Source organism: Rhinichthys klamathensis, unplaced genomic scaffold, assembly GCF_029890125.1.
Source record: "Rhinichthys klamathensis goyatoka isolate OS25496 unplaced genomic scaffold, OSU_Roscu_1.1 h1tg000010l_1, whole genome shotgun sequence".
Taxonomy (NCBI): domain Eukaryota; kingdom Metazoa; phylum Chordata; class Actinopteri; order Cypriniformes; family Leuciscidae; genus Rhinichthys; species Rhinichthys klamathensis.
This window is the reverse complement of record NW_026606563.1, coordinates 63,120-86,736: the sequence shown is the minus strand read 5'-3', so window position 1 is coordinate 86,736 and position 23,617 is coordinate 63,120. Positions and strand designations below refer to the sequence as shown.

Here is a 23,617-nt window from a genome sequence, read left to right as displayed (position 1 = left end):
TAGAAACTGGGGAAATCGGAAGGTGTTTTTATCTTTCTGCGGTAAAGTCAAACAAAGCTCAAACATGCCCAAATACAACTATTGCACCAGCTCATGGTATTTTGTTGGCAAAAGAAACCAAAACCTTAATAAATGAAGCCCATATGGTGCGACAACGAATTAATTATAACTTGAACTCTCTTCTTACAGTTTTTGATCAGTCTTATTGTGGTAATTTTACACAAATAAGAAGTTGGTTGGACAAAGAAGTTAAATATTATACCTCTAAAAATCCTCTGAGTAGTAAAAATCGTAAAACTCGAAGTATATGGGGAGACATAGCGGGGGTATTTGGTTCTGTCAATTCAATTAGTAATACTGCTCAAATGAATCAACTAAGCAAGTATACTCAGTGGGTGGGGACAATGTCTGGGAAAGGACTCACTGAGGCTCTTCAGGGTTCTCTACATATTATAGCAGCGGGTCAGCATCTTAATGATGCTGCAAAGGAATTGGCAGATGCATTAACAAAATCGTCTAATTTTGAGACACATCGTGCAGCGTGTTTATTTTTAGCTCAGAATTTAAAGGATCAAATGGTAGAAGATATTCAAGTTATTCGAATGGGACAAGTTCCTGAGCGAATAGCAGAATCTTTGTTAGTGGTTTTCGGTAATCAACTTAATTTGACTTCTGCTAAACATATTCCATTAGTTAAAATCGCTATTAATGAAAATTCGTTGTCAGGTTCTGGAATGTTACCTTTGATTATGATATGGCCTCAATATGGGAAGCGCAATGTTATGACAGTCAGGCAATTCCAATCAATGGGTGTTAGACAAGGAAATTCAGTAATTAGATTAGGAAGGAATGGATATTGGGCTGACGGCGATACACCAATGATTTCTACTACAGACTGTTGTGTTGAGGAACATGAGTGGGTAATTTGCTCATGCTCTACAATGTTTAGTCTATCTCTTAATGGTTCTGCTGTTTGGGAAGTAGTTCCTTTAGATCAAGCCACAGGTGCATGGCAGGTGTCAGAAGCACAGTGGTGTATATTACATGATGGAATAAGTGAAAATATGATATACGGGGGAAAGTTGTGTCCAATTCCTCCTGATCCATTTTGCCTTGAGATTCTCTATCCTCTTCACTTGGGTGGAATTCATGTTCCACATGTGCAATTGTTGCAGATAGAGCCACAATGGTGGAATAATGATCTAGTAGAAGAACGGAATTATGAACTCTTTGAAATGGTTAGAAGAGTTAAAAAGAGTGTAAAAGCAGCTCAAGAGGAGGGAATTCAAGCAATGGGTCATGTTATTGTAGCAAATGGAGTAGCTAAATTAATGTCTGAGAGGAAACTACCACGAATCCTAGGGAATTTATCATGGTCAGATTGGATAGTTTTGACTATGGTAGGAGTTTTTGTGTTCATGCTAATAATCCAAGTCCTTATATGTGTTACTAGAAGGAAAAGTACCAAACCTGTCAAATTGATTATTTCTAACCAAATGGATAGAACTAAGAATGGGACATACAGCGTGAAATAAGAGATTTTACACATTCTACACTACCTCACAAACAATGAACATCCGTTTACTGATTTTCAACCCCAAGGGATAGGATCCTTTAACATCAACGTTTATTTTAATTTCTTGTTTTGGTTCGGAACTGGAGGATTTAATTAATTAACGAGTTAATTAATTAATGAGTTCAGGCACGGACAGAAGACTTATTAGTTTTCTTTTCTTAGATGACTGGGGTTCATTTTAAATACATACACATAGATATTAAAATACACATAGTATACGGGAACATATCATGGGTTGGGGTTTTGTTCTTTGTTTTGTTTTTGTTTCTTTGTTTTGTTTTTTCTTTTCCTTTTCTGTTTCCATTCTTCTGTTCTGTTCTTTCTATTTTCTTGGTCTGCTATTTCTTCTCCTCACTATCACTTCTATAGGTTGGCCACCTGGGAATGATGGTGTGGAACTGACGGCCGTAGTTCCAGTGGAGGGAAATGAAGATTCAAAATTTCATCTTTTAATATTATTTCATTATTAAATATTATGTATCTGTATTATTATTCTTTATTAATATTCATAATCAGTTGTATCATCTTATGAAGTTTCAAAAGCATGAGTTTGAATGCATGAGGGGCTATAGATAGCATGGGTCCATGGGATGATCATATGTCAGACAGGGGGAAGATATATTTTGCTTAGAGGGTGTGTACAATGTAACATGTTCCGCTGATGTGAGTGTATCACAGATGTAAACAACAAGGATAGTTCTTAATATGGAAGTGAATTGTGACATGTTAAGCATAACGTATACGTATGACATACGTTCTAATTTTAAGAAGCTCAGAGCAACATGTTTTGTTACCTTACAAGGAAGCTGTAAGACTCTCTGTGATGTATAAAAACTCAATCTTACTGTACTACCTCAGAGAAACACGGAAACGCATTGACCTGGCATGAATACAACATCTTGAAGTTTCTCTCCTGACATATAAGAATAAAAATCTTCCTTGGCAAGATAACTGGTGTCCGGTCCCGTAAATCAAATAATAACGGGGAAACAAAAGAGGCTTTAATTCCAAGTCTACACACTCACTCATTCATACACCGACGGCGGTGTCAGCCATGCAAGGCGCCATCCAGCTCGTCGGGAGCAGCTGTAGCTCTGATAGAAAGGGCCTGATCCTCCTGATGTTGTATAAGGCAAATCTGCTGGACCGGGCAGTTCTAGCAATGTGCTCTGTGAAGCTTAAATGATCATCAATCACAACTCCAAAGATACGACTCGATTTGTGTCATAAACAGAAAAATAAATGTTATTTGCATAGAGAAAACTATCCAACATTGTATTTGTTCTATTTTCCCTACATGTGGTGTCAGGAAACAAGGACTCGAGGTTCTCCCCTCAGCACAGAGAGGAGGCGGCTGGGGAGACATCATGGAGGACTGGGGGAGACACCCACACACGGGTGGAGGACGAAGGGGTCCTCCTGGCTTCTTGATGAGGATGAAGATGAGGAGCATCCTCACACCATCCTTCCATCTACTTCATCTCACTCGTGCCCAGAGTGTGTATGAGAAGTTTTAGCTCAAAATACCCCACAGATATTTTTTATAGCATGTTAAAATTGTCACTTTTTGAGGGTGAGCAAAAACTAAAAAAAATTTGCGTCCCTTTAAATGCAAATGAGCTGCTGCTCCCGGCACAGGGGGCGGAGCTTCAAGAGCTTGTGTGTGTGTGTGTGTGTGTGTGTGTGTTAGCAGCTCTGATTACCTCACACAGACACGCAATGTTACATTTCATAAACTTTTTGCCTTTTATGTTCAAACCGGAGTCAGACAAAGATGGAGAGACTCAAGAAGAAGGGACAACATGTAGAAGCAACAGGACATTTCTGAATGGCTGGTTGATGAGTTTATGCAGCTGATGTCGAGTTAACTAGCTGGATATCCCAGATATGGGGGAACGGGAGCTAGACCTCATCAGCCTGCTCGCGTGAACCTCACGTCACAGTACAACGAGAGCTAGCCAGATTACTGCGGTTATTGCCCTCACACACCTCATCATGTCACAGTCTAAACGGCTCAAGTTAAGGTAACAGTCCTACGCCACAGATGCAGCAAACCAACCCTGCCGATCTCCTGGGTGAGAAAAACAGGCAGGCTTCACAGATCCGAGACCTGTTCACCACAGGGGGGCGAGAGCGGCACCAGGGTATTCAGCTCCAGCTCTCAGAGCTCGCTGCGATCAGGCCCTCTCGGTCTGAGGTTATTGGTGTTGATGGCTCTCATTTCCCCGGGGCGGTTGAGAACGAGAGCATTTCAGCACTGGGTGGAGATCAGAGCTTGAGTCCTGGACACTGGCTCAGCCGCAGAGAGATTATCTGAGAGGAGCGTGTGAAGCTGGAGAGCCCACACTTCTGCTAGACAAGGGACCTAATGAGGTCCTGTCCCTCTAACAGAGGTAGTAATGAATGCATCTCTCATGGGCTGGGAGTGGTGTTCAACAGCAGAACGGTGAGAGGGGTTTCAGTCGTAGCCTATATAAACAGGCAAGGTGGTCGATCTCCCCCGCTTCAGAGACTGAATGTGTGGAGCAGCACTGCGACAGAAACACACAGAACCACTCATTATCATCAGTGATGATGTCTATACTGGACGCAGTGCGACAAGACGAACCGATGACCTTTCTGACGTACTCCACGCGCTCGCGCTACTTCTGACACGGAGAACAAATGGATTTGCAACAGTGGCTTGGTCGCATCCACGTCTGGTGTTATTCTCTCACGTATAGAGCAACATCGAGAACGAATATCACTCGGTAGATCAGAGATATTCTTTCTCACAGACAATGTTGTTACCTTTTCATTACATCGATTTCTGCCTGATTGAACTCCCGTTGCTCGTGTTTCCCGCTATCCTGATTAGTATGAGGAGAAGTGAGTAGAATGGTGCAGTTCCATGATTGCATTTTTTTTAAACAAACACCGTTTCAGAGATACAGACAGGCCAGGTTGGATGGGGAAATTGTGGCAAATTGCCTGTTTTTATGCTTCCTGCAGGAACTATTGGATGAAAGCAGGGCCACGAGGCTGGATCAGGGAACAACAGTGGTTTGTGAAGCGTACGTAAATCATCGTCTTGAGGTTTATTGGTGGTTCTACAAGTGCTCTCACTGCCCCATATTGACCCATTAGAGAGCATTGTCTTAAAGCATCTATCTCTGAAGACAGCGTTACTGTTTGCTCGCTCTATGGCAAAGCAACTGAAGTGAATTACGTGCCTCGTACATTCTTCTTGTATGTAGTTTGCATTGGGGGGATTAAAGTTATGCTTAAAGCCAGTCCAGCTTTTGTGCTTAGAGTCAGTGAAACAGCAGGACAGCCTGAACTGTGGAGCTATTGCTGTTTCTCCCGCCGCCTTTTCCTCGTCGCAGGAGGAGTGCATGCTTTGCATATGTGCAGACGATAACGTTACTACGGAAGAGTAATCAGCTCTTCATCTCTTGGGCGGACGTTTATAAAGGGAAACCTATATCTCATTAGCGGCTCTCTATAGAGGCTTGTTTCTGCCACAGAATAAAAACTAAAAACTTTTTTCTCACGATTGCGAGGTGTAAAGTCAGAATTGCATTATATAAAGTCGCAATTGTGTGTTATAAAGTCAGAATTATCTTTTAAAATGTTTTATTCTGTTTATATCCATAGCTCTCTCACTGGGTGGTAAATGCTGACTCACGGGCAGCGTTCAGGGGTTTCTGTTCAGCACATCTGAGCTGCGGCAAGCACACCTCTGGAGACGCAACCAGACCCTGCTCGAGCAGTGGTCCGTCACAGGCCACATCACACACACGTCTCCAACACAGCTCATTCTCATGTTTTCATTGAATATGTATGATAATCTATACTAATGTCTCATTATAGTCATTTTAGACAGTGTTTTGGATATGTGTCTGAAGACTTATGTGAATTCATGGGCCATTTGTGGAAACAGAAGCATTGTCTTGGTGACAACAAGCCACTCAAATCATTACGAATGGCCTTTTATTATAATTGTGCTTTATTACATCCCAGGATAATGATACAGCTTGCATGTGTGACGCATCAAACCAGTTCTCTCTGAGCGGGTTCATTTAGCTTTCATACTGATTGAAGGTTATGAAACTTTGATGACTGTTATTGTACACACAATAGCACATTAGATTATAGAAACTGATGCTTTTAGATTATATTCAATAGTTATTTCACATTATCTCGGTTATTGCAGTACAATATGAACAGCTTGAGGTGATTTATAAACACAAGTTTACCTGACAGTCTTGTTTCCATTCTGCCAAACCTGCACAGCCACGTTGCATGACCCGTTAGCATGAGCCACAACACTGATGTCCCCAAACTCAGCCTGAAACACAAGAGAAATCAAGGAATAAAGGAGAATACTTTGATTTGATTTGTCTTTTGACTTTTATAAACTCACCTGTTCAACTTTAATGTCATAATCTCCATTCAGTTTTTTTCCTCTAAAGAGTTTGACCCTGTAGAAAAGGAAAAAAGAAAAGGGAAAAAAAGATGATTTAAAAAGTGATCAAATATGCACTTAAATGCACTTTGCATTGTGTCTGGTTTGATTGTTCTGTTCAGAGAATTATCTAAAAGGAGATGCTCAGGTCAAAATAAATTGCATCATGCAAAAAATCATAGGAGTCATTTGCATTTCACAAGCAAATAAGAAAAATGAACTTAAAATTATGTGCTTTATTATCTGTGAACTCATGTCTTTGTAATTATCTATTTTTCCATCACTAGTATGCAAGAATATGTTATAGGGTCAGTTATAGAGTACAACGGGGCTGAAGACACACCCAGAATTATTATTTTTTTGTATTGAACATTGATGGAGCAACAGATTTTGTGTGAAAAAAATCATAAAAGTTTGTTTGTTTGTTTAAAAATGGTATAAATGTATGAGGTGGCGAGGTCTTTTACCCCACAGACACACGGGGTACAGCCAGCATGGGGCAAAGACACACGGGGTACAGCCAGCATGGGGCAAAGACACACGGGGTACAGCCAGAATGGGGCAAAGACACACGGGTACAGCCAGACACACGGGTACAGCCAGCATGGGGCAAAGACACACGGGTACAGCCAGACACACGGGTACAGCCAGACACACGGGTACAGCCAGCATGGGGCAAAGACACGGGTACAGCCAGACACACGGGTACAGCCAGCATGGGGCAAAGACACACAGGACTGCAGTTAAAATCATGTGTGTTTTTAATAATGATTTTTTAACTGCCATTAAAATGTTAATATAAAAATATATTTAAAAAAATTATTTAAAAAAAGTAAAGATTCTGAAATGAGGTCCCATAATAATTTAATATAGATTTACAGTAGTAACAATAAACATGACATTTTATTATATGATATGATTAATATGATATTGTTTTAAATATGATGGTTTCATTATAAATATGGTGATTATCTCTAAGGACGGTGGACACCCAACTTAATATATGATATTTACCATCTGTCTGTTTCTTATCATGTTAATTATTGTGCCTTTCGCCCCAAATACCATACTTTCATATTCTTCTGTTATTGAAAAATATAGTCAATCATTTTATCGATTCTCATTTTCTACATAAATCTACAACATTTTAAAAAACATTAAATATTAGATCAAATTAGCAGATTGTACTTTGCGCTGCTGTCTGAATTCGCGTCAAGGATCAGACAAATTTCCACGTGCATCTTGAAAAGCGGATGTTCTGGAAAGTGCTGCGGCAAGTGTGTGTGCATCTTGTGGATTAGAGGAAAAAAGAATCAAAGGCGGCTTTTACCCCGTTTGTACCCTGTCCTGTATCAGGCTTATTGTCAAAACTTTATACAGCGGATAAGATTTGTACACGATGCATGCCAGTTTTCTCTTTGCTGTAATTGATGCAGGACTGGCTACATAATGAATGTATCATATGATGTAATCATAAAATCAATCATTGGTCAACACAGCACAGAATATAAAAGCACATGTAGTTGAAGTGTTGTGTACAGAGCGCTATGGCGAGTATGTGAAGGTAGTACTGTTTTCACTTCATCTTAAGAGAGGCACACACAAAATCTAAATGATCATTGCATTTATTTTCAGTGACAAAATTAAGTCACTGTATATGTTCAATATGTTGAAATGTATGAATTATAAAACAGGTCCATCTGTTTTACAGCGCGGCAGAGCCAACATTACTGGATGTAGACTGCTGATCTACTGTCAGCTCAGTAACACAACGCTATAATCCAGAGCAGTGGAGTGTCAGCTTCTCGCCAGTAATCACACACACGTCAGAGAGAGTGTCATTAAGAGCCCTGACTGCAGGGACGGCTTCTCCTGCGCTGACGGAGACCATGGCAGAGCCAGACTCAACCCTCAGAGAGAGTCATGAAGAGCCCTGACTGCAAGGACGGCTTCTCCTGCGCTGACGGAGACCGTGACAGAGCCAGACTCAACCCTCAGCGAGAGTCATGAAGAGCCCTGACTGCAGGGACGGCTTCTCCTGCGCTGACGGAGACCGTGACAGAGCCAGACTCAACCCTCAGCGAGAGTCATGAAGAGCCCTGAGTGCAGGGACGGCTTCTCCTGCGCTGACGGAGACCATGGCAGAGCCAGACTCAACCCTCAGAGAGAGCCATGAAGAGCCCTGACTGCAGGGACGGCTTCTCCTGCGCTGACGGAGACCGTGGCAGAGCCAGACTCAACCCTCAGAGAGAGTCATGAAGAGCCCTGACTGCAGGGACGGCTTCTCCTGCGCTGACGGAGACCGTGACAGAGCCAGACTCAACCCTCAGAGAGAGCCATGAAGAGCCCTGACTGCAGGGACGGCTTCTCCTGCGCTGACGGAGACCGTGGCAGAGCCAGACTCAACCCTCAGAGAGAGTCATGAAGAGCCCTGACTGCAGGGACGGCTTCTCCTGCGCTAGCGGAGACCGTGACAGAGCCAGACTCAACCCTCAGCGAGAGTCATGAAGAGCCCTGACTGCAGGGACGGCTTCTCCTGCGCTGACGGAGACCATGGCAGAGCCAGACTCAACCCTCAGAGAGAGTCATGAAGAGCCCTGACTGCAGGGACGGCTTCTCCTGCACTGACGGAGACCATGGCAGAGCCAGACTCAACCCTCAGCAAGAGTCATGAAGAGCCCTGACTGCAGGGACGGCTTCTCCTGCACTGACGGAGACCGTGACAGAGCCAGACTCAACCCTCAGCGAGAGTCATGAAGAGCCCTGACTGCAGGGACGGCTTCTCCTGCACTGACGGAGACCATGGCAGAGCCAGACTCAACCCTCAGCGAGAGTCATGAAGAGCCCTGACTGCAGGGACGGCTTCTCCTGCGCTGACGGAGACCGTGACAGAGCCAGACTCAACCCTCAGAGAGAGTCATGAAGAGCCCTGACTGCAGGGACGGCTTCTCCTGCACTGACGGAGACCATGGCAGAGCCAGACTCAACCCTCAGCGAGAGTCATGAAGAGCCCTGACTGCAGGGACGGCTTCTCCTGCGCTGACGGAGACCGTGACAGAGCCAGACTCAACCCTCAGAGAGAGTCATGAAGAGCCCTGACTGCAGGGACGGCTTCTCCTGCGCTGACGGAGACCGTGACAGAGCCAGACTCAACCCTCAGCGAGAGTCATGAAGAGCCCTGACTGCAGGGACGGCTTCTCCTGCGCTGACGGAGACCATGGCAGAGCCAGACTCAACCCTCAGAGAGAGTCATGAAGAGCCCTGACTGCAGGAACGGCTTCTCCTGCGCTGACGGAGACCATGGCAGAGCCAGACTCAACCCTCAGAGAGAGTCATGAAGAGCCCTGACTGCAGGAACGGCTTCTCCTGCGCTGACGGAGACCGTGACAGAGCCAGACTCAACCCTCAGCGAGAGTCATGAAGAGCCCTGACTGCAGGGATGGCTTCTCCTGCGCTGACGGAGACCGTGACAGAGCCAGACTCAACCCTCAGCGAAAGTCATGAAGAGCCCTGACTGCAGGGACGGCTTCTCCTGCGCTGACGGAGACCGTGACAGAGCCAGACTCAACCCTCAGAGAGTGTCATGAAGAACCCTGACTGCAGGGACGGCTTCTCCTGCGCTGACGGAGACCGTGACAGAGCCAGACTCAACCCTCAGAGAGAGTCATGAAGAGCCCTGACTGCAGGGACGGCTTCTCCTGCGCTGACGGAGACCGTGACAGAGCCAGACTCAACCCTCAGCGAGAGTCATGAAGAGCCCTGACTGCAGGGACGGCTTCTCCTGCGCTGACGGAGACCGTGACAGAGCCAGACTCAACTCTCATGGAGTGTCATGAAGAACCCTGACTGCAGGGACGGCTTCTCCTGCACTGACGGAGACCATGACAGAGCCAGACTCAACCCTCAGCGAGAGTCATGAAGAGCCCTGACTGCAGGGACGGCTTCTCCTGCGCTGACGGAGACCGTGACAGAGCCAGACTCAACCCTCAGCGAGAGTCATGAAGAGCCCTGACTGCAGGGACAGCTTCTCCTGCGCTGACGGAGACCGTGACAGAGCCAGACTCAACCCTCAGCGAGAGTCATGAAGAGCCCTGACTGCAGGGATGGCTTCTCCTGCGCTGACGGAGACCGTGACAGAGCCAGACTCAACCCTCAGCGAGAGTCATGAAGAGCCCTGACTGCAGGGACGGCTTCTCCTGCGCTGACGGAGACCGTGACAGAGCCAGACTCAACCCTCAGAGAGTGTCATGAAGAACCCTGACTGCAGGGACGGCTTCTCCTGCGCTGACGGAGACCATGGCAGAGCCAGACTCAACCCTCAGAGAGAGTCATGAAGAACCCTGACTGCAGGGACGGCTTCTCCGGCGCTGACGGAGACCGTGACAGAGCCAGACTCAACCCTCAGCGAGAGTCATGAAGAGCCCTGACTGCAGGGATGGCTTCTCCTGCGCTGACGGAGACCGTGACAGAGCCAGACTCAACCCTCAGAGAGAGTCATGAAGAGCCCTGACTGCAGGGACGGCTTCTCCTGCGCTGACGGAGACCGTGACAGAGCCAGACTCAACCCTCAGAGAGAGTCATGAAGAGCCCTGACTGCAGGGACGGCTTCTCCTGCGCTGACGGAGACTGTGACAGAGCCAGACTCAACCCTCAGCGAGAGTCATGAAGAGCCCTGACTGCAGGGACGGCTTCTCCTGCGCTGACGGAGACCGTGACAGAGCCAGACTCAACCCTCAGAGACTGTCATGAAGAACCCTGACTGCAGGGACGGCTTCTCCTGCGCTGACGGAGACCATGGCAGAGCCAGACTCAACCCTCAGAGAGTGTCATGAAGAACCCTGACTGCAGGGACGGCTTCTCCTGCACTGACGGAGACCATGACAGAGCCAGACTCAACCCTCAGCGAGAGTCATGAAGAGCCCTGACTGCAGGGACGGCTCCTCCTGCACTGACGGAGACCATGACAGAGCCAGACTCAACCCTCAGCGAGAGTCATGAAGAGCCCTGACTGCAGGGACGGCTTCTCCTGCGCTGACGGAGGCCGTGACTGAGCCAGACTCAACCCTCAGAGAGTGTCATGAAGAACCCTGACTGCAGGGACGGCTTCTCCTGCGCTGACGGAGACCATGGCAGAGCCAGACTCAACCCTCAGAGAGTGTCATGAAGAACCCTGACTGCAGGGACGGCCTCTCCTGCACTGACGGAGACCATGACAGAGCCAGACTCAACCCTCAGAGAGAGTCATGAAGAGCCCTGACTGCAGGGACGGCTTCTCCTGCGCTGTCGGAGACCGTGACAGAGCCAGACTCAACCCTCAGCGAGAGTCATGAAGAGCCCTGACTGCAGGGACGGCTTCTCCTGCGCTGACGGAGACCGTGACAGAGCCAGACTCAACCCTCAGCGAGAGTCATGAAGAGCCCTGACTGCAGGGACGGCTTCTCCTGCGCTGACGGAGACCGTGACAGAGCCAGACTCAACCCTCAGCGAGAGTCATGAAGAGCCCTGACTGCAGGGACGGCTTCTCCTGCGCTGACGGAGACCGTGACAGAGCCAGACTCAACCCTCAGAGAGTGTCATGAAGAGCCCTGACTGCAGGGACGGCTTCTCCTGCGCTGACGGAGACCATGGCAGAGCCAGACTCAACCCTCAGCGAGAGTCATGAAGAGCCCTGACTGCAGGGACGGCTTCTCCTGCGCTGACGGAGACCGTGACAGAGCCAGACTCAACCCTCAGCGAGAGTCATGAAGAGCCCTGACTGCAGGGACGGCTTCTCCTGCGCTGACGGAGACCGTGACAGAGCCAGACTCAACCCTCAGCGAGAGTCATGAAGAGCCCTGACTGCAGGGACGGCTTCTCCTGCGCTGACGGAGACCATGGCAGAGCCAGACTCAACCCTCAGCGAGAGTCATGAAGAGCCCTGACTGCAGGGACGGCTTCTCCTGCGCTGACGGAGACCGTGACAGAGCCAGACTCAACCCTCAGAGAGTGTCATGAAGAGCCCTGACTGCAGGGACGGCTTCTCCTGTGCTGACGGAGACCGTGACAGAGCCAGACTCAACCCTCAGAGAGAGTCATGAAGAGCCCTGACTGCAGGGACGGCTTCTCCTGTGCTGACGGAGACCGTGACAGAGCCAGACTCAACCCTCAGAGAGAGTCATGAAGAGCCCTGACTGCATGGACGGCTTCTCCTGCACTGACGGAGACCGTGACAGAGCCAGACTCAACCCTCAGAGAGAGTCATGAAGAGCCCTGACTGCATGGACGGCTTCTCCTGCACTGACGGAGACCGTGACAGAGCCAGACTCAACCCTCAGCGAGAGTCATGAAGAGCCCTGACTGCAGGGACGGCTTCTCCTGCGCTGACGGAGACCGTGACAGAGCCAGACTCAACCCTCAGCGAGAGTCATGAAGAGCCCTGACTGCAGGGACGGCTTCTCCTGCGCTGACGGAGACCGTGACAGAGCCAGACTCAACCCTCAGCGAGAGTCATGAAGAGCCCTGACTGCAGGGACGGCTTCTCCTGCGCTGACGGAGACTCAGATTCAACCCTCAGCCAGTGTTTCTCCACACAGATGTCCAATGCTGAACCTTTAACATGAAAATCTCAGTACCTCGTATGAAGTCAAACATGCTATTTCTGCGCAGTAACAGGTAAGCTGGTGTAGTATAGTTATATAGTATACAACATCATAGTTTCATAGGGTTAGTATAGTGTAGAATTATTCATTCCTAAATGTGTGAGCTGAAAGGGTTGGGCCATATCCCAATACAAAAGAAAGCATTTTAATGTTGAATCTAATTATTTTAATGTATTACAGTCAAAGGCTGTCAAATGTCATATGTCATATAAATGGCTGTTATATGTCAAATGTCAAACAGAATCTGTTCTCTTTCAGCACTTGTGGAAGGGTAAACTGAGCCGAAGAACCCTAGACAAATATATAACAACCAGTGGAAGATTTTTAATTTCTTAAACATTGCATTTCTTACAAGAACACTCTGCTCCAGAAAATAAATGTCTGGAGGCCTTTAAAGAGCACTAAAAGCATTAGAGCTGAAGAGCTGTAAAAGCGTAACAGATGTTGGCCAGTGTGTGAGGTGACTGAATATTCCCCTTAATAACCAAAAACCCTAAACAACAAGGCTGTGTTTTTCCATTTGTGACCACATGAATGCATGATTTAAATGAGCAAGAGGCATATTATAAATATATTAATGACAAACCCTTTAAACATGACATGTATTATAGGTTATTACATGTTTCTTTCTCTTTTTTTTTAGCTTTGACACAAACAGGAATTAAACAGCTCTGGTCATGTGATTCTTTACACCAACCATGAAAAGAGGATATATGTGGTGTGTGACATCTCGAAGCAGCAGTTAGTTTGTCACTGAACACACACTGAAGCTTTGACACACACTGTTTCACAAAGATCATCATCCAACAGCACAAACCAACAGCCTAGCTTTTCCTGCACGACTGAGCTTTTCTTCTGCATGTGTACAAATACAGAACTGAATAATTAGCATGCATTCACCTAGATTCACATTAATCGTTTGAAGAAATGGCAGGGAATTGTGGATAAATAAGATATGAAGTAAGCATGAGTGTCACCTGATTTTTCTACACACTGGAAATGCTCCAGATATTTCCTGCTCCTCAGTTCACACACTCGTTCCCACATAGCAAATGTTTTCTGGCCCAGCTCCGGGCCACACAATCACTTTTCCCTCGGCCCAAGTACCGCAAAGAATGACGGTACTGAAGTGGCCCAGAACTGGATTAAAGACAAGGGTCACACATGGGCCACAACCGGCCCGAATCTCAGCCAGTTAATCACCCTTAACTGGCCCTGAAGTGGCCCAGAACTGGATTAAAGACATGGGTCACACATGGGCCATAACCGGCCCGAATCTCAGCCAGTTAATCACCCTTAACTGGCCCTGAAGTGGCCCAGAACTGGATTAAAGACAAGGGTCACACATGGGCCATAACTGGCCCGAATCTCAGCCAGTTAACCCTTAACTGGCCCTGAAGTGGCCCAGAACTGGATTAAGGACAAGAGTCACACATGGGCCATAACTGGCCCTGAATAGGACCAAAACAGGTTTTATTTTTGGTACCAAGTCTCAGCCATAAGTTAACCTTATCAACACCAGAAACCCCAAAACTGAGCCATAACCCAGCCTAATCTTACCAAACCATATGAACAAATAAGTCACAGGAAAATTCAATTCTGAAAATTGCTTTATTTAACAATAATGTACACGCCAAAAATACATTTTTAAATTACATCTAGAATTGTGTAACTGTGTGAAGGCTATTTTAGTACATTCAAAGCATAACATCTTATTAGCACCTCAAAAAAGTGCATTTAATTTCAAAATGTTCTTGTCTGTCTTTAACAGTTACTTATTGTAGTAATGCACAAGCCAAAACATTTAATAATAATGAAAATTCACATCTAGAATTATGTAACTGTGTGTAGGCTATTTTTTTTTTGTACATTCAAAGCGCAACATCCTATTACCTCAAAGTGCATTTAATTTCAAAATGTTCTGGTCTGTCTTAAAGGAACACTCCACCGTTTTTTCATATTAAACTATGTTATTCCCTTAACTAAGACGAGTTGATACATACCTCTCTCGTCTCAGTGTGGCACTCAATCGCTCTGGCGCGCGGCAACACTTTGATAGCACTTAGCTTAGCCCAGTTCATTGATTAGGATCCAAACATAGATGAAGTTAGAAGCGACCAAACACCTCCACGTTTTCCCTATTTAAATACAGTTACACGACCAAGTATGGTGAAACAAAATAAAACATGGCGCTTTTCTAAGCGGGAAAAATGGATAATAATGTATGGCGGAATAGCACTTGGACTCGGCGCAGTAATATAACTATATCATCGGGAGAGGATTATGAGTGATGATATTACTGCACCGAGTTGAAGTGCTATCAAGTGCTATTCTGCCATACATTATAGTTATCCATTATATGTTATAAGGCAATAACATAGTTTAATGGTCTGTTTAATATATTAATGGTCTGTTTAATAAAAAAAAAAAAAAAGTTTAATATGAAAAAACGGTGGAGTGTTCCTTTAAACAGTAGCTTACTTATTGTAGTAATATTGTAGTAATACAGCTAGAGTTGTGTGACTACTATTTTAGTTGCCTGAACAGCCAAGTATACAACATTTTCCAATTCTAACTAAATTAATCTATGAATGAATCTAGCACTGAAATGTAACCATATTATAATGTAATTTTACTCTCAACAAACATAGAGCAAATTAAAACAATTACTTAAAACAAATTTACACATCAGAATTTTTGTATGTGTGAGGGAGAAAAAAATTGTTCTTAGGAAGTGAAGTCCAGCTCTGCAGCCCCTCTTTTCTCCTCAAGCGCTCTCTCCTTCCTCCATCTCTATCAGGAGCAAGCTGAAGCCATCTTGTATAGTTGCTTCTATCTCCTGATCGGGAGCATGTTGTGTCAGACGATTTTTTTCTCACAGCAGCTAAAAGACAAAATATTAAATTAATACAAAATTAATAAATACATATACCAACATTAATCCACCTGTAAATAAATGTAGGTAACAAAATAAAATAAGGTTGCTTTGGTTACATTTTATACAGGAAATGGTTGCTTATAATGTGGCACTATTGAATGACTGTCAAAATACTGTTGTCAAACTCACAACAGTATGACAACAGTATTTTGACAAACAAAACCTTTTTAGCAAACAAAAACCTTAAAAATGTTTAGATATGAAAACTGTGGTGTAAACACATGCTTATCTGTGAATTAACTTTTAATTTATTAACTGTTAAAATAAAACAGCAATTATCCACTAAAGGAATAGTTAAACCAAAAATGTAAATTCTGTCAACATTTCCTCACCTCCACTTGTACGATGCCTGTATGAGTTTCTTCCTTCTGTTGAACACAGCAGAGATTAAAAAAATAAATGTTTAATCAGTAGAGAACCACTTTCCAATTTAATGTTACATTCCAGTTACCTGTCTGGTCACCAACATTCCTCAAAATGTGTTCTTTGTGTTCATCAAAAGAAACCAACTCATCCAATCTTAAGAGAAAATGATGAGTACATTTTCAGTTTTGTTTGAACTTCCTTTAAAAAACAAGAACAGACATACACACACACACATAAAATAGCAGACATATCCTCCTGATTATCAAAGTCACAGATTAGATTTAGATATAATTAAATCTGATTATACAACCATTGAATCACTTTGAGCTTTAAAAGTCAATTACTGTTGTTTGTTGCTGATTTCGCTGTGATTTGTCCTATCATTTTAACAGCATTAACTTACATTACATCGCACCGGTCGCGTCAGTCTGTACTCGCATTCTCAAGGGGCAGTGGATCCGCTACCATATAAGCAAAAGTTCACTTCAATAAGAACAAAGTGACATCCGAGTTTGAATTCTGGTATTTAAAAAAGCACAAAGAAAGAGAGCGACGAACTTCACTTACCTGAACAGCAGTTGTCTGACAGTGACAGACTTCTTCACCCTTCAGCGGGAGAAATTTCAAACGACGCATACATCACGTGAACCTCATTCACCAACCAGAAAAGCTGCTGTTACCGTGGAGATCGCGCCAAAATAAACATTTTTTAAATGATATTTTTTTTCAAACGTTTTTTAATAAACTGCTATATATATATAGTACGTTTTTAACATGATTTTGTGGTGCTTAAACTAAAAAGTATGGAAAATGATGACTATTTTGTATGTGAATTCTTTTTTCTTTAAACTATAAATTTATTTAAAAAAAAAAATCAATTATCATGTTAGGAAAATGTATATTTTGTTCAGGTCAAATGGATTTGGGAATTGTTTAATGATTATTGAATTTTGTGAACATTGCTGAAAACTAATAGGCCTAGCAGCCCTAAATACTTATAACTGTCCAGTACACAAAGGCCCATAATCGCTACACTGATCTGGGCCATAATCGCTAAACTGATCTGGGCCACACACCTCCCATCCACAATCGGCCCAAATGTTGTCTGCCGTCATGCATGCAGTGCCATCATTGCCACGCATGGCCCAGAGTTGGCTGACATGATCTGGGCCACACACCTCCCATCCACAATCGGCCCAAATGTTGTTTGCCGTCATGCATGCAGTGCCATCATTGCCACGCATGGCCCAGAGTTGGCTGACATGATGCATGCCAGTGCCGGCAACACGCCAGCAGTGCCATTTTGAGGCCACATTTGGGCCAAGTCTGTTTGCTATGTGGGTTTACATGTCAATCAATCAATCAACTTTTATTTATATAGCACAATAAAAGCAGCAGTTGGCCATTGTGCTGCACAATATCAAAATAAATAAAAAAAAACAAGAAAGACCGCAAACCAAATGATAAAGGGAGTTTACATCAAAAACATCAGAAATATTCAACATTAAAAATCAAGGGCAGTTGTAAGCCTATGAACAGAGGTAAGTATATTATGGATAGTGGAAGACAATTCAACAATTTTGGACCAACAATAGAAAAAGCACGGTCACCAAAGCAAGTGGATTTAATAATAATCACATTGTTTTAGAGATGTCGTCTTGTCTCAGTGTTATCCCATGCTCACACTAGAGATTCAGTTTAACAGAATCAAACACACTTTAGGCACGTAAATAAGAGAGACCTGCGATTTATGCAGTGATGGCGTTGCCTTTTCAATGCCAGCAATGAAACGTGCATTTACTACTATATTCTCCACCAATCAAAATAATGATTAAGCTCAGCACTAAATAAATAAGGATGCCAAACCGAGGATAAGCCAAATAACGGCGGGTTATCAGTGCGCTTCAGTGAGGCGCATTGCTCTTACCAGTCGTGCTGGGCTCCGTCGATGACCAGCAGGGTCTTGAGGCTCCGGGACACGGGCGCCTGCTCCACCAGCCCCGCCGAGGCGGCCGTCTGCTTCACCACACTGCTGATGGAGCTGAAGAAGCCCGCGCCGGACGCCTGCGGCGGGGGGGCTCTCCGGTCCGGCCCCGGGGACCCCGGAGCGGCTGCTGGTGCTGGGCCCGGGGGGGGAGGCTGAGGGGGGTCCGGCTTCTGCAGGTCGGACATGTAGCCATTGGGCAGGTTGGAGATGAAGGTGCTGTCCGACAGACGGCGGCGCAGGTAGTTCATGACTGAGACTCGAGGAGCAGCGCAGATTCAGAGGGTTTATCCCACAGGAGATGCTCAGAGCTGGGATGCAGGGATGCTGGGATCTTCCTCGAGTCGCAGTGCTTCCTCCCCTCTCTGCTTTCACCACCTCTGATGTCACACATGCAGACAGCCAATCAGAGCTTGCTGCATCCCTGCATGAGCTGCTCGTCTCCCTCCCCTCCCCCAGCCGGATCGCATCCTCCGACAGAAGGTTTCCTGCAGTACATGTGTGGGGGAACAACAGTCACATGCACTGAGCTTCCCTCGCAGCAGAGCGGGTGTGTTTCACTCGAAGATCACCTGAGAGATTGCCATGCGTGTTTCATGAGCGCTCACACCACGCTCTTACTGACTCACTGCAAACTTTATCGCAGCTTAGCCTTCATTCTTGTTGGAATGTAAAAAGATAGGACATTGCAGTATCTTTGATCTATTTATTTATGTTCTTATGAACATGCAGTATGACATTCATTTATTATTAGTATGTATGCAATCTTGACAGACAGACAGACTGACAGCCAAATAAAAATGCTCCTGTTTTAATGCTTTATTGCGTATTTTTAATTTATCGTCAAGTTTCTCAGTGTCATTATTCATCATTATCCTTCTGTTTAATGCATGCAAATTTGGTGTTTTGGTCAATCCGATCACAAGTGGTCAAGTCAAGAGAGATAAATGACCATGTATATACCCGGTGTTTATGCCTCTCAGTGTTCACTCGTGACTGGATTTCTTTGAAGGTTGTGCGTCTACATCAGCAGGAGATGCAGAGGCTGCTACACACAAATCATGCCTATACTCTCACAATTATATCATAGCAAGTTTCTTTTGAACTGAATCTGAGATGAGGCACTATTCGGCACTGTCAATCAAATTTCATCTTTATTTTCATCTTGAGATGCTACATGTTTTTGGCATGTTTGTCCACACCACAATGCACACCGGGACAGTTGTGTTGTGCTGCTTTTAAGATAAATGTGAAAGTCAGTAAGAGTCACTAAGAATGCACTGAAAACAACAAACCAATCAGAAATGATTCACATCACATGCCTTTTTTTTTTTTTTTTTTTTTATCGTGTGTGTTTTATTGTTTATTGATTTGTGGAGTTACTTTATAAGTTAAGGCATGTTGCAGATTTACTTATATATATATAAAAATGAGATTGAAGAATTATTTATTATTTTTAATTTGTAGTATCTTCTTGTATCTTGTAGTATTTTCTTTTTACATTATGTGCAACTTTATCATCATTAACATTATCCCATTATTTTCACATTATCCCAGTACATAACTTAAGTTATCCATTTCACCTTCGAATATACACAGTGTACACCCACAGTTACCAGTAAAGCACCTTATATTTAACTGAAACTGATTAAACAAATTTTCATCATAAGTTTATCATAAGCAAAAGGAGAAAGAGGGTATACGAATAAGATAACTGGCAAGCAACATAATATAAAGCAGGTGTTTTCAAAGTCAAAGACAGTGGGTGTCCCTTCTAACACAATAGACACAATGTGTCATGAAGAGGTTGAAGCAAGGAGGAAGCAGGATCCAAATGCAGCACGTTTATTTAAATACACTCAAACTAAACAAAGACTCAGGCAAGGGAACAAGACTCGGGAACAGAACAACCTACAACGACACACAATCAAACAATAACTCACAAAGACAGGGCTGAAACACAGGGCTTAAATACAGGGGAAAACGATCTAGATAGGATAACAAGGGGGCGTGGTTAACGGGAAACACCTGGGAAGACTAATAGACAGACAGGGAACCACTAAACATGACAAGACAAACCCACACCATGACACAATGACTCCCTTCTAACAGGAAAATAATGCAAAAAAGTTTGTTTCCAGAAGAAAATAGCGTCACAGTTCAGCTTAAGTAAGTTCAGTGATGTTTAATTTTTGTTTTAAAAAAAAAGTTATTAATTTAGTAAATTTATATATATATATATATATATATATATACTGTATATAGCCGCTCTGGACTAAACCGTGATGTCATCGTCCAGCTCAGTTCAGTTCTCATATAATGCTGTCAATGCAGGCAGATCAATAATATTGTTGAATATTAAATTAAATGTTAAATTTAATGTCCCCAACTCACTGTAAACCCTAATGTTGTCTTTACTTAAACAATCAAGTGTACTTGACTAAACATTACTTTAAATTTAGCATTTTGGCCCTGTCACTCAAAAATATAAGTTCAAATAACTTATTTACCTTCAAAATACATAAACTTAAGATTTCAAGTGCTGTGAGCTCAAAATCCTGATTAATCCTTACTAAAGGTCATTTTCACAAATGTTGTTTTCTTGACTGTGAAATGAATACATTCATACATGCTTTCTTTAAGTGCAAGGTGTCATTCTTATTTTACCAGAAAACAAATGGCTTTCATTATATTACAATTATTGATCGTAAATAAACAGATTTTTATTTTTAAATCTGATACTTTAAACTTGATAAATAAACTTTAATACCCATATACAAGTGTTTTTGTAATACAGTACATCTCCAGTGTTTAATTTACACTGCTCAGTGTTTATATGAGTCCACACTCAAGAGTGTTAAAGTTAATGAGATAATTAAGTGATTAATTGAGTGATGATTGAGCGTCATTTGTACAAGTTCTGAAAGTTAACACTGAAAACACTAATAAGTTGATTGAACTCAATTGATTTGAGTAAACTCGTTCCCTCAATTTAATTGAGTAATGGGGTCTCCCAAAACGTGCATATTTAAGTGTACTTAACTTGGTGCTTATGTAGACTTGACTTAAATTGTTTAGTTCACCAAACTTGACGATTATTTAATGTACTTAAACAATAAAGTTAACCTAACTTAGTGTTGATTTCAAGTGTACTTGTATATTTAAGTGCACAGCAAAATCCCCAGTGTTAAATTAACACTGTTCAGTGTTTATATTAGTCCACACTCAAGAGTGTTATAAGTAACACTGAAGCAGTTTTAAAGTTAATGAGATAATTAAGTGAATAATTGAGTGATGATTGAGCATTATTGAAGTTGTTAACAAGCAGAATCACTAAAGGAGAAAACCATCATTTTTAAGTCACCGTTATGGTGATAAGTGTTTGGTTTAGTTGGGCTCTTGACCCTTTGATCATTAACTTTATATTTTGTTTGACTGCTGTAACTCAGTTATAACAGCCAGATGAACAAATAGAAAAGGTGATCTGATGGTGGTGATTGTGTTTTAACATAATCATTATTTCACAATCTTTTGAGCTGAATCCTAAACTAAACTCCTTTAAAGCCCAATTTCTGAATTAGATTTATGTTATTAATTATAGCAACACTGTCCTTGTACAGCATTACAATTTCAACGATTACATCATAATGCAAACAATTTCTTTGAAGTTGTTCTTATACACATTACTGTATATTATTTTTAGACACACAGACATCAAGATTTAGCGTATGAATCTCAGCAATGGTGATAAACAGAGAACCTCTGAACATAAGCTCATTATTTATTCATGCAGCAATGCATGATGGGAGCCATGAATGAGTTTTGATTGGTGGCACCCAGAATGCACTGCAATATGCTTTATGTCACCATTGTTGAGATTCAGAGGCTGATTCTTGATCTCTATAGCTCCTTTCACACAGCGCTTTGAACCCGGCAAATTGCCGGCAAATTGCCAGAGTGCCTTCTGTGTGAACGCAAACACGACCCGGGACTGATGCCGGGATCGATGCCGGGTTGGGGACCTAGTAACATTGCTGTGTTCAGACCCGGAACGCGCGCTGTGTGAACAAAAGCCGTAACCAATGCCGTGTCGTAATGATGACGCTGAAGAGAAGTGAAAGCAGGCTATGAAACGGTACGTAATGCGCTAGTTTATGATCGAATCAGAGAAAAAAATGCACAAGTGTGGTTTCTCCAGAGAGAAATCGCAGCTCATAAGCAAACTATACACGTTGCTGAGACATTACATGTCACATCGATGTCACGTGTCTTTCCGGAACATACACGGGTTGTGTGTGAACGCGCTCTCTGATTCCGGCAAATCACTGGCAGTGTGAATGAAGCAAAATCAAACGAAATCCCGGGTCAAATCCCGGGTCGTCAAATCCCGGGTCGCTTTATCCGTGTATTTTCCGGAATCTCTGTGTGAAAGGGGCTTATGTGTCTAAAATAATATGATCTACATATTTTTTATTATAACAACCTTAAAAGAGAATATTTGGATTAAAATTGAAGTGTTACAAATATTATATAAAATATAAACAGTGCAGGTGAACATGATTCAGCTTTATATGACTTCAAAGATTAAATTCCAATCATTATGAAATAATGATTATGTTAAAACACAATCACCACCATCAGATGACCTTTTCTATTTGTTCATCTGGTTACAACTGAGTTACAGCCATCAAACAAAATATAAAGTTAATGAGTTAAGGGTCAAGAGCCCAACTAAAGCAAACACTGATCTCCACAACGGTGACTTAAAAATTATGGTTTTGTCCTTCAGTGATTCTGCTTGTTAACATCAGGTGTCTTCAATAATGCTCAATCATCACTCAATTAATCACTTAATTATCTCATTAACTTTAACACTGCTTCAGTGTTACAGTCTACATAAGCACCAAGTTAAGTACACTTAAATATACACGTTTTGGGAGACCCCATTACTCAATTAAATTGAGGGAACGAGTTTACTCAAATCAATTGAGTTCAATCAACTTATTAGGGTTTTCAGTGTAAGCAAGCCAAGGCAACAAAGGTGGAAAAAGGTGGAAAAAGGCGACAGTGCCAAGGAACCAAAACTCCATCAGTGACAGAATGGAGAAAAGAAACCTTGGGAGAACCCAGACTCAGTCGGGGGCCAGTTTCCTCTGGCCAACGAACGAACTGTGTATCATTATGATTCACAATGTACACCCTAATGGCCCGGACTGGGCAGAGTGGGCGCCTGCTCGCCCTCAGTGGAAGGGAGAGCAGAGAGCGTTATGACCTGTGCCCTGAAGTGCGTGGAGAGCAACTTAGGCACATAGCCTCTTCTTGGTCTAAGGATGACTTTTCTGTCATTAGGCCCAAACTCGAGGCAAGACACGTCTACTGAGAGAGCATGCAAGTCGCCAACTCGCTTGACTGATGCCAAAGCTAGCAGAAGGCGTTTTTTAGTCAAGTCAAGTCATCTTCATTTATATAGCGCTTTTAACAATGGAGATTGTTTCAAAGCAGCTTTACAGAGATAAACATACAATTTACGGTAACAGAGATTGTTTTGGCTTTATAGCGATTTTTGAATAATGTTATTTCCAGCTAAAGTTAGTTTTGATTGATTCACTTCCAGCAAAACAATAAATACTGCAACAGCTGCCACGTGTACCTTGAGCGTGGACGGGGT

At 43.3% G+C, this 23,617-nt stretch overlaps 1 protein-coding gene across 1 annotated transcript in view; it reads right to left on the bottom strand.

Moving 5' to 3' along the window:
• The window catches only part of syn2a (synapsin IIa), a 32,082-nt gene extending 13,860 nt beyond the window's left edge, over positions 1-18,222 (bottom strand). The window contains exons 1-3 of the mRNA XM_056261127.1: positions 17,893-18,222; positions 5,982-6,039; positions 5,815-5,906 (exon numbers count right to left, since the gene is read on the bottom strand). Coding sequence (XP_056117102.1) covers positions 5,815-5,906; positions 5,982-6,039; positions 17,893-18,200 — 458 coding nt within the window. The 5' untranslated portion in view covers positions 18,201-18,222. The remainder of the gene's footprint in view (positions 1-5,814; positions 5,907-5,981; positions 6,040-17,892) is intronic.
• Positions 18,223-23,617: the final 5,395 nt, after the last annotated feature.